Raw genomic sequence first — 13,170 nt, forward strand, 5'->3', positions numbered from 1 at the left:
TGAGAATAATTATTTAATTCATTTTTTTCATGATTACTGCAGTCTTGTTCTGATTTAGAAATCTTCAAAGATGAATGGCTTTGTGTATGAAGAGAATTTTCTTTTGCTTCATTTTTCATGAGTCTTGAAGATTTGAGGCAGCCTTTTTTGAAGAACTTGCAGATGTTTCCGTCATTTGATGGAATAAGACCACGATTTTCCACAACATTGGGATTGCACTGAACCTTTTTGGAATCAACAGTGCTCAAGTTATGCCTATTTTTGAAAATTTTGCTGAGGAGGCGCTGTTTAACTCTACTTGCTTCTTCTCCCTGATTCGAAATTTGGTTATAAACGTTAACATCGGAAGACTTGATATCCAGCGCTGTGCTGCCATTCTTCATACTTTGAGTACAATTGTGCGCCTTTTGTGCCTTATTTCCAGCTGACACGTTTCTATTCTTCGTATTTAGGGGCACATTGTGTTCCATTTGTGCCTTATTTCCAGCTGCCACTTTTCCTTTCTTCGTATTTAGGGGCACATTGTGCTGGGTGCTTGACTTATTTTGTGCTAGAACTTTTCTAATCTTCCTATTTTGTGTCCCACAAGGCAAAATTAATTTCTTTTCTTCAGCTGCAGCAGCAATGTTTTTCAGTACTAATGAGCTATCACAGGCTTTGAGTTTAACATCAGCAACAATGCAAGACTTCCTTACTTTTGACGGCTTACAGGGAACTGAATTTAATTTATTGAGCTCATCAGACACAGCTTGGTGTTTCGATGACTTGGTTATCCTGCTGGACGCTGGGGTGTACACTGAGCTACGAGACACTGAGCTACGAGACACTGAGCTACGAGACACTGAGCTAGGAGACCCTGATTTGCACACTGAATTCTGAGACACTGAACTACGAGATGAACAGTCGACTGAGTCTTCCAAAGGATGAGGACTTGCGACTGAGGACATGCGAAAGGACTTGCGACTGAGTCTTCCGAAGGATGGTTCGGTGCCGCAAGCATGTTCCGTATCACCCGTATCCTTATCACTTGATGCAGGCTGACCCGTATTCTTATCACTTGATGCAGGCTGATGTTCGCCAAGAGGTTCCATGTTTGTTATTCACACGGGGCTGGTAGCGTCAGGGTGTTATACGGTTGAGAGCTTCACACGGCTACTTCTGGTCCTGAAAAATAGAATATAGTAAATTAAGTTGCACAATACAACATGAAAAATCATAAAGAAATGTAAAAGTAACATTTGAATTTATACAGCATAGGCCTTCCAAAAATATTTTTGAATTAACACTAATTGCACAATTATTAGAAATTTGTTACTCTAAAACAATTAAACAAAAATAACTCACATCAACTAAATGTAAAAAATAACTAAACTAATTTCAAATAAACCAGATTAATTAGAATGCCAGCCAAATAAAGCAATGGTTATATGTTGATCAATCAACTATCATTGTAATAGATACTTCACACAAAATATTCAGGCATCATTTGCATGGATGTGTATTAAAAATAATCCTAGTTATTAATTATCTTGTAATATGCGATTATTTTAATATTGTCATGATTAACATTATTAGTATCACTAACAATAATTTACTGGTAACAACACAACATTATTAATGATAAATTACTCTGAACTGAAACATTAATAATGTTATTATCATCATAACTAATCATATAAATAATTTAAATTTAAATCATTTAATTTAAAGTGAATAGTGTGAATTTAAATTTAAAGTGAACTAATTAAAGTGAACTCAATAATGCAATTTAACTAATTTAAAGTGAATTTAAATTAAAATTTAAATTCACTAATACAGTTCACTAATTCACCTAATTTTAAAGTGAACTCAATAGTGCAGGAGCAAATCATGCACATCAGCAGAAGTTTTTTCTTCAAGCAGGTATTAAAGTCATAATTAGTATTATGTTTATTATGAATTATTATTATTATAGTTATTATTATAATTAACATGGACATTATAACTAATTTCAACTTCTGTGATCATGGCATTTCAACACACACATGATGAAAAATAACAACAAAAATCACATCATTAATTATAATAAAAAAAAATTTATTACAGCCGAAGGGAGCTGAAAAAATATTTATATGGTTATTACATTATTTTTTTATCATGTATATGCACATTAATGCAATTAACATGCAATAATAATCTTAATGTAAATAATAGATTAATCTAAAATATATAATAATTATAACATGAACATCAATCAACCAATGTCAACAAGCAGAAATAGTTTACAAAATATGTTATCTATTTTTTTAGAACAAGATGATAATTTGGAAGCTGATTTGTCAATATAAAGCAACAATCATTTCCAATCACACTAAATTGACAGTTTAATTCTTATTAACATGTGTTAACTAACTTTTTGCATATTTTAACAATCTAGACCAGAGTTCCACTAACTTGATAACTTTGAAGTTTAAGTAACAACTTGACTGCACGCAGGCAGCTCATGGCTCAGCAGCTCTGTATAAATGTATTTATTTAAGAACATAACATAATATAAAATATGTGTGAAGAAGAAAATGAACATAGTTATTATATAAATTGCTAGGTACAAAAGATAACATAGCATAAGGTATGTATGTGAATATAAGAATATATATACCATACCTATATATTCACATATAGGTATGTACCGTAAAATGGGGTAACTTAGACCGGCGGGGTAACTTAGACCACTTTTTGTTTTTTTAACAAAAAACCCCAAAACTCAAAAACTATTTGACATAGAAAAATTTTGTCAATGGCCATCAAAGGCCTAATACAGAGGCTACGTAACCCAATAGAAAGATTTAAAAAGTTTGCATATCTAATAGGTTAAAAAATTAAAAATGTGACAAAAAAGAGCTATTATTTATAGCCTGTTGGAGTACTCCCGCCAATATTTTTGGTAAAATAACTCCAGGTTTTGACGCATTGTAGTAGAACTCTTCTAGTTACATATGCAAAAGACAAATTTTAGGAAAGTGTCATAGTTTGCAAATGGGGGGCGCCGCCCCCAAATGGGCGAAATGTGACCACCTAATGGCAGCCGTGACGGGGTAACATTGACCAGCTTGGAAATTAAGTTAAAATTACCATAAGTTTATCTAGTAAAAAAAATGGCATCATTTAAAAAAAAGTGGTCAAAGTTACCCCATTTTACGGTATATTAATTGCTACAAGAGATAACATAGCATAATATATAGGTACCTATGTATATGAATATGAGAAAATAAACATATTTTTAACAAAATATATTTACTACAAGAGATAATAGATAAATAGGTGAATAAAAATATGTTACTAGTGATATTTTGATTATACTTGTATATAACATACAGCCATGTATCAGTCTGTGTGATCAGGTGCAACACAAGTTTTAATACAGGATGGACAAGCAACAGATCTGAATGACAATAAAAACCCTTGTCAAGTTAATAAATAAAGTGAATCAATAGCAGGTTGCTTGTGATAAAGTCTAACTATATAGGTAATATCTAACTAAAGTTAAAAAAATTATATGAGAAATTTATACAAGATTTGGTCCAGTATTAGTGCTGTCTCTTATACACATCTAGATGTGTATAAGAGACAGGNTGGCGTGATCATCACAATGCTTCGTTAGGAGCTTGCCATATGAATTATTCCAGGAGAATTTACTGTCAAACCCAGCAGATGAATGATATTAAATTAGATCATTTTACAAATATTTAAACGGCCATGTTATTGAAGCTGTACGTGTGTGAAATTATTTGCACTGAACTCCTGTACAGCTGTCTCTTATACACATCTAGATGTGTATAAGAGACAGGATAGTAGTTAATCCATCTTGATTAGTTAATTAGTTAAGTAGTTAATCCATCTTGATTAGTTAATTAGTTAAGTAGTTAATCCATCTTGATTAGTTAATTAGATAGTAGTTAATCCATCTTGATTAGTTAATTAGTTAAGTAGTTAATTCATCTTGCAAGAATCTTGTGGCTCCAAATTGGCAAAGAAGCTCTGCTGGCAGCTAAAAAAGTATATATATTCTACCCTAATAATAAACACAATGTCCCAGCAACTTTCAAAATTGCCTATGAAAATATCATATACATTAACAATTTGTTAAAAATTGTGCCAAATATTACAGGTTGCATGAACAATAAAAACACCCATATAAAGGTGCAGAATTTGGCAAATGCCTTGCCAAGATTGGCATTGAAGTTTTTTTTCAAACATTGCCAGCAGTATTCAGAACATGTTGTTGCATCACAACATGTTGTTGCAACATGTTGTTCAGCCATTACCACATGCAATGCTGTCACCCGTAGCAATTGTAATGGAGGTATGTCTGTGCAGCTGTGCAGGTCACTGTGCATCAGCCAAATAGATCGTAATTAATGTGCTTATGTCTGAGCTGATCATAGCACATTGGCTGTATTAAATTCATGTAATATTTACAATGTAGATGTGTTGGCAAGATCTTCTGAAGACTAAAAATTCTACTATTGATTTGTCACCAATGATGTTCAGATATTTGCTCACTTTCAGATATTTTAGACCTGATATCTCCAGATGTTTGTTTTTTTTAATGATCTTCAGATATTTGTGACCTGGCACCCAGCATGTTTACAATTCCACCTGTTCTTTTGGCCATTGCCTAACTTCTTCACAGTTAAGATAAATAATTTTAGTAATAATATAATTTTGAATAAATAATTTTAGACTACCTACATTTATTGAAAATAGACTGGGAAACAATAATTGAAACCCATAATTTAAAAAATTTTTGCTGATATTTCAGATTGGTCAACCAGTGCCATACATTGAAGGTGCAGAAAGTGGGTGAATATTGTAAGATCTTTGGCAATGCATCAGCAGCAAATTTATGCCTTCAGAAGATCTTGCAGACACATTTGGATTGAAATTTTTGCACATTAGAAATTACTTAGAAACTAATGTAATTATTTCAAATCTGAAAGACGATAAGCAAACACAGTAAGGTTTCTGGTATGTTAGATGGGTCAGGATGCAGTGAAGCTTGTCCAGAAATCAGTTGCAATGAGTGTAAGTGTTGCAGTGTGTAGAGAGTAAGAAATATACTTTCAAAGTTGTTAGCAGCATTTTCTTATTAAAAATTACCCAGCAATGCATCTTTAAATTGGCTGGCAACGCTTTGGGCTATTAATCCATATCTTGGCAACACTGCTTGCAAACTCGGCACGCTAGCCATACATTCTCATTCTGGGAAATTAGGCACGGGAGGTGAAAAATTGGGCAATGTCACCTATGAATCACACAAAAACATCCATGAATATGGTAATTTTTTTCCCTTTCAATTTTTGAAACTCACTTGGGTAACACTCATTTTTACCAGTAAATTTAAGATAATTCTACCCAATATTTCAAATTATTTAGGTACACACCACCAGTGAATGAGACAAATATGCCTATCTTGCAGTCCATTAATCCATTTCACTTGTTATGATGATGGTTCTTGCCTAATTTTTTGTTGTGTAGACCAGAACTAGGAAAAAAGTACACTTTCAATCTTAATTATCAAAAATAACTACAAACTACATGTACAAAGCAGATTTAACTTTTTATTAAAATAATTAAATTATTATTTTAAAAAATTAAAAAAAATTTATTTTAATATACTTTTATTAAAAAAAATAATATTCTACATTTGAATGCTGGGTCGCTGTTCCTATCCCATAAACATCATAGCATAAATTTAGAATATTAGGCAGATTTAACTTCTACAAAATTTCTGGTAAAATTAATTGTCTTGCAGGGGACTTTTAACAAATTGCTGAAAAAATTTGGTTGGTTTCCTTATTATTCATTGAAGAAATCAGGAAAAAGCTTAGACCTATGGGCCATAACACTTTACCGCTAAATCGTACTTTCTAGTCACCTTTAAAAAACACCGGTTTTCTAATAATTTTACATTTTCTTTCATTTTTTGAAAAATTCACACAAATAAAAAAAGTCTTAGATTTATTTTTTACATATGTGTTCCAAGTTTCAAAGTTATCTGTCTGTAAATAACCAAAATAAAATTTCCAATTTCCAATGCCAATTTCCAATAGCAATTTCCAGTTTCTTGTGGAAATTTTANGTCACCATTTCAACCATCAATGAACGCATGGAACTAAAACAAAGCTTAATATAAAGGAAAAACTAGAGAAGTGACGGAATTACCTACGATGTCGGAATATATCGCGTTTACCCTTCATCAGAATGAAAGTTATTGGATGGAACTGCAGGATTGGAATTTTCCTTCATGTTTCTGTCTTTCTGATATCTTCAAGACTTCAACTTATCTTGCGGGCTGCGGCTCCAACCTCCAACACGACACATTTTAAATACAATTGGAATCTTGCGGCCTGATCATGCACTTTTGTTAACAATTAGGTAGATAGGACTCATAGGAGCCTAGGAGGTAATTCATCTGGCGGAAATCTTGCGGACGCGGTTCCTGAAATGGCAGGAAAGCTCTAGTTGGGGCCCTAAAGATAGATGTTTTCTATGCTTGGATGGGAGAGGCTGAGGCCTGACTGCCTGAGGGGCTGAGGCTGAGGGCCAAGAGGTGAGAGCCAATAGTGAATAGACATAACCAGAACCTGAAATCCTGAAAAGAGATTTATATTTTATAGAAATAGAGTCTTCTTTTGTATTAAAAAAGACCATTTTACATTTCCAATCCTGCATCTCTGGATGATCTTTTCATAGCCATGATATTGATAGATTCATATTTAGCCTAAATATTAATATATCTTTATACGGGAACCTTTATAATATTACTTCGTACTATGAATAAGATAAATATTTTAGAAAATTTATTTACTTGATTATAACAAATAATAATAAAAATATATTGTATTTCTATCCCTCAGGAGCCTCTGTAATATTACTTCGTACTACGAATATGATAAATATTTTCAAAAATTTCTTTACTTGATAATAAAAAATAAAGATATCTTTAAAAAAGGCAGGCTCTGTGCATTTATTTCAAGATAAAGATTATATCTTAAAACGCGAGCTTCAAGCTAAAGCTAAGATTTAATGAGAATATATATTTTCCTAAATATAGTGCGAGTATATTATATATACGTGAGCCAAGTTTAAGTATACTATATATATTCATATATTATATATACGCGTGTATAATTGAGTTCGCGTCGATACTCTCAGCTTTAACTTGACCATTCAACTTTAAATATTTCTGTAAATAAAGTTAAAATAAAATTTAAATATTGAAGTGAAAAAGACTTAATATATCAGTACTTAATAGTTTACTACAAGCATTTCCAGCAACTAAGGATATTTGGTATTCAATATTTAAAAGAATATTCGGCATTTAATATATCAATATATTTGGTATTCAATATTATAATATTTTAAAATCAAAATTCATTAATAATAATAGAGGTTAATAAAAATAACATGACGCACAATCGTTGCTTTACTTTTCATCATTAATGACGTCTAAATCTCACTCCTATCATCACCGTTATCATTAGACTTAACATTTTGTACACGAGTATTGCTAATGTTTTCTTACCTATGTTACTGTACAGTTAAATTTTTGAGTATTGATATTTTCAAAAGATAAAGATTTTTTATAGCCTTAATACTTTTAAAAATCAAAAGACAATTTGTACTGCTGATATATTTACTTATAAAAAAATTATCGAGTCTTCATATTTTCGTAATTTAAAAAGAAATTTCGAGTTTAGATTTTAATTTCAGATACTCGCTTAAAAAAAATTCATTTGCATTTACACCATAATTGGAATTGTATAAAAAATTTTACAATTAATTATGTTACAAATTACACCAGGAATAGGGAACTTCTTATCGCACATTGAAACAATATTTCAATGTTTTTGATTTGCAATTATTTTTTATAATGTATAATATGTGAATTTCTCTAATATCTTCCACAACTCAAACACATATACACCCAGGAAAATGAGTGGGCACATTGTACAAATAGTGAACCACTTTCGTATCCACAGCCCCGAGCAGTGACAGTGGACTGCTACATAGCGTGGCCTGGGACTGCTACATAGCGTGGCCTGGGACTGCTACATAGCGTGGCCTGGGACTGCTACATAGCGTGGCCTGGGGCTGTCACGTTTGTGTGTACGGTCAGTGTGATTATGTAATTTGCATTGCTGTGCGTGTGCGTCCATATTTAAACTATTTTAGCTTTCTAAATGTACGGCGCTCTCGGCGCACGGCGCATTTTTTTTACCGGCATAGTACGGCGCACCGCGCAGGTCGTTAAAATGACAATATAAATTCCCGCGCACCTGGCACATCTTCCTGACCATGGACCAGGTCCAGTGTCAGTGGTCCGGTCGGAACTCTGAATTGCGCTTAGCATACAACGACGTATTTATAATTATAACGATCTCACTATATAATATCATACATTCCGACGTCGCTGCCTCTATCTTAGTAACCGTTAGTTACGTAACCTCAGTCACAGCGTCACTACGACTGTACGGCACTACGGTGACACGTGACACCACCTGTTCATGCTTCACGGCTCACGGACCACTCACAACGGTTCACCTTCTCTGGCGAACAGGTGAATCACTGAATAATAAACAATTACGGTATATTTTTTAATTATTCTAATTTTAATCAATCAAATGGACTATACGAATTAATACGTTAAAATATGGTTAAAATTAAAAGAAGAGTAAACCGGCACAAAGACACACAGATTTTCGAGGCGCGGCTTTAAAAGAATCCGTCGCGCGCGTCGCCGCCGCTCTTCTTGCGTACCGCGGCTGCGGATTTTTTAAAAATCCTGACGCAGGACACAATTTTGAAAATATATATATAATTCCGGACATTGGAAGTTTTGGTACATGTATACATTATTCATGATTATTACATTCCAGTTTACATTATTTACAATTCTCTATTACATGATTTACCAAAAAATGCGTAACCGCACACCGTATCAGAGGCACGTATAATTAAAATTTAAGCTGACAAAACTAAATTGTATTAAAAATTCTATTTATTAACACTTTAAATATGTGCCAGAAACTTTTTCAATACTCAATATGGAGCGTTGATGAAATGATGTGCTAACTTAACCCTCTACAGCCCTGTGTGTGTCACTCCGGAAACATAACTTTCAACTTAAATTATACGTAAACTATTGAGTGTTGCAACCTGAGATGTTTGTACGCAACAGAGAACATTTTAACCTTCTACCGCCGCATGTCACTCTCCGGGAACATAACTTTCAGCTTAAATTATACGTATTATTATTGAGTATATCAACCTGAGGACGTTTGAACGCAAGAGAGAACATTTTAAAGTTGTCGTTGTTGGGCTTGCTTACTGTTCTATAGTGCCAACGGCTGTGGTTGGACTTCGCCTACGATTACGGTACCTGAAATCATGAGGTTGGAGGTTAAGTTAAGATGACAATATCTTAAAGTTACCTAAAATGCTTCACATTAAAAGAGATGAAATGTATCACAAGTCTGCAGGGATGACGTGCAGACGACGCTGGGAACAAAGTAGTCTCCCGCGCAAATTTTCTACACCGGGAGGGCTCGCGGAGCCACACACTACTCTCTCGAGCTCTAGACGCCCACTGGTGAGGGTGAGGCACTGACGCTGCTAGGAACGCGGGAACCGTTTGAGGGGTCGCTGCGTTCACGGGGTGGTTATTTCGTCGATCTTTGCGATATTTTCCACGCACTTGTGAAGTGAACGCCGAGATGAGTGAAGATTTTAAGAAAGAATAGATGAGGATAGGAAAACTTAGTGCGTTTAATCTGACGAGTGACGAACGACGTCACAAAAACAGCTCTGTTGAATTGGTGCGAGGACAGGTCTGCTAAACTGATAGGAAAAAAGGTCTGTTGAACTGATACGAGAACAGGTCTATTAAACTGATGCAAAATCAGGCCCGTTAACCTAATACGAGAAGAGGTCTGTTAAATTAACGGACAGCAAAGGACTGATAAGAAGTAAAACATGGTACCGGGAATTTATTTAAATAAAAAATGGTAATTTACCCTTATTCTATGAGACACGATAGTGGTGGGAAAAATCGAAATCCGAAGGGAATGTTGAAACATCCAGGGTACTCAATTATAAAATTTATTCAATAAAAGAATCATGCAATAATGATCATAATTTCCGTTTATATTTGTATATTTGTGTGCTGTTGCCGGGTGTTATCGCTCTATTGTGCGACGTGCTCATCTCACGCATCGGCTTCCACCCCCATGTTCCGTCAGCAGCTGTGGGGTCACCAATGAATAATTAATTTCATTTTTAATTACCTGAATGACTTATTAATATTAAATTAATAACCAGTATTTCATTTAAGAACTGAAAATCCTCTGACTTTCTATACAATTCAAAAATCTGTATTAATTTATTAATTAAAAATTGGAGAGAGAAAATATTGATTCACGATTTGCATCGTGCATCTTTCGGGGAGACGGAATCATTGGTTGAATTTTTTTTAGTTTTAACTAAAATTTAAAGTTTAACGTAGAGTAGGTATAAGGTGAAGTATAATGTAAAATATAATGTAAAGTATAATGCAAAATATAATGTGAAGAATGATATAAAATATAATATAAAATATAATGTAAAGGATAACGCAAAATTTAATGAAAGGTATAATGTAAATTATAACGCAAAATATAATTTAAATTATAAACTATAATGTTAACTATAATGGAAAGGGTAACGTAGAGTAGTATCATGTAAAGTGTAATGTAAAGTACAATATAATATATAATGTGCACCGACTCACCACAGAACTATTCATCGTCGTGTTCAGCACGTCCAGCCCTCACGTCGGCCATCATCTTGACGAGCATCTTGTTGCACAGAGCAGCCATGGGGTTCAGCGCCGCCACCTGCGGGAGCGAACACAGCTACACGTAATAATAATACGACATAGTGTAGTATATAATATAATAACGTACTTAATATGAAATGGCCGCCAGTTGGGGGAGCGAACACAGCTACACGTAATAATAATAATAATTTGCCGAGTGTAGTATATAATATAATAACGTACTTAATATGAAATGGCCGCCAGTTGGGGGAGCGAACACAGCTACACGTAATAATAATAATAATTTGCCGAGTGTAATATATCGCGATACAATAATAAAATTAATACAAAATGACCGCCAGTTGCGGGAGCGAACACAGCTACACGTAATAATAATACGACATAGTGTAGTATATAATATACTAATATACTTAATATAAAATGACTGCCAGTTGGGGGAGCGAACACCGCGGCACGTAATAATATCAGATAATATCATATGTAATAATTGCGATTTTAGTGATTTCGAGTAGAATTTATACAGCTTGTTTTAGGTTTCGAACCCCCAACTCGCGGCTCTAACCCTAGTGACTTTATTAAGATTAAAGACGATGAAGAAGATGATTTTGCACAAAGGCAAAAAGCGCCTCGTAATTTGTACAAATTCCCACACATTTCTTCGCGTATAACCAGAGGCAGAGTAGAGCTATACAGCTATACACTGGGGCAAAATATGCATGTAAATTTGGACAAACTACCACAAATTTCTATGCGTATAACCGGAGGAAGAATCCAGCTACACTAGGATAACTAGGATTCAGCTACACTAGGATAAAATATGCATGTGCATCTAAATTTGAACAAATTCCCACAAATTTGTGTGTGTATAACCTGTGTCGTAGCTGGGGCAAAATGTGTATCTAAATTTGGACAAACTACCACAAATTTCAATGAGTATAACCTGTGTCTTGGCGAAGGCAGAGCCGAGCTGTGCAGCGGTGCAGAAGCAGCTGTGCGCAGCCTCGTGTCTGCCGTGCAGACGGTGCAGAAGCCCGAGCTGTACGCACGCCTGTCTCTTCACCGGCCCGTCTGTGGTGCACAGCTGCACAGCTGCCTCCAGGTCCTGCAGCGCTTCTGCACAGCCATGTGAAGAATGTTATATATATATTATATATAGCACGTTATATATATGATGTGGCTCTGCACAGCCATGTGAAGAATGTTATATATATGATGTGGCTCTGCACAGCCATGTGAAGAGTTATATATATATGATGTGGCTCTGCACAGTCATGTGAAGAGTGTTATATATATGATGTGGCTCTGCACAGCCATGTGAAGAGCGTTATATATATGATGTGGCTCTGCACAGCACGTTATATATATGATGTGGCTCTGCACAGCGCGTTATATATATGATGTGGCTCTGCACAGCACGTTATATATATGATGTGGCTCTGCACAGCCATGTGAAGAGTGTTATATATATGATGTGGCTCTGCACAGCCATGTGAAGAGTGTTATATATATGATGTGACTCTGCACAGCCATGTGAAGAATGTTATATATATGATGCAACTCTGCACAGCCATGTGAAGAATGTTATATATATGATGTGGCTCTGCACATATAATTATTGACGAAATAAATATAAATATTCAATTATTATCACTTGAATGACATATCATTGATTATTATTATAAGCAATTTATTATAATGATTCAATGTAATAATCAATTGATGTCATCGTGAATATACAGTGACACCATCTTGTGCTGATAAAACATTATATTAGAGAAACTTCAATCATGTTTTTCATTCAATTTTGATAAATCAAAAATTATATGTATATTGCATTCGTTTTTCTACTCAATTTTTGAAATGAAATACTCAATTTTTTTATACTAAATTTGAAATAAGTATGAAATGTTGCAAATATTGTGAGGATTTAAAATTAATTTTAATAAATAAATGCATATAGCACTAAAATATAGATTTCTAATATATGTTTAACATAGAAAACTATATATACATTCATATTTTCAAATACATTTTTAGCATTCAAATGAATAAGATACTTAACTGCGTTTAATCACTAAATATATATATAACATTCAAAATAAATAATCTAATAGTAATATATTCAACGATCGGTCAATAGCCGGACAGGGATTAGAAATCCGGACAAAATTTCGTCCGGTTATGTACTTTGTAACGGACGAAAAAATAAATGAACTAAATTAAAGGAAATTAAAAAAAATATAACTCAGTACTCCCTGCAGTGAGTGACAGAGAGCGCATTTTCTCGTCGACGAAAACTTGAGGTCACGGAA

General features: G+C 34.0%; 1 protein-coding gene across 1 annotated transcript in view; it reads right to left on the reverse strand.

Moving 5' to 3' along the window:
• Positions 1-9,364: 9,364 nt before the first annotated feature.
• LOC108681995 (tetratricopeptide repeat protein 36) overlaps positions 9,365-13,170 on the reverse strand; it is a 4,945-nt gene continuing 1,139 nt past the window's right edge. Inside the window, exons 2-4 of the mRNA XM_047884064.1 lie at positions 11,799-11,975; positions 10,811-10,916; positions 9,365-10,286 (exon numbers count right to left, since the gene is read on the reverse strand). Coding sequence (XP_047740020.1) covers positions 10,818-10,916; positions 11,799-11,975 — 276 coding nt within the window. The 3' untranslated portion in view covers positions 9,365-10,286; positions 10,811-10,817. The remainder of the gene's footprint in view (positions 10,287-10,810; positions 10,917-11,798; positions 11,976-13,170) is intronic.

The sequence above is a fragment of the Hyalella azteca genome, unplaced genomic scaffold (genome assembly GCF_000764305.2).
Source record: "Hyalella azteca isolate HAZT.00-mixed unplaced genomic scaffold, Hazt_2.0.2 contig1803, whole genome shotgun sequence".
NCBI lineage: Eukaryota > Metazoa > Arthropoda > Malacostraca > Amphipoda > Hyalellidae > Hyalella > Hyalella azteca.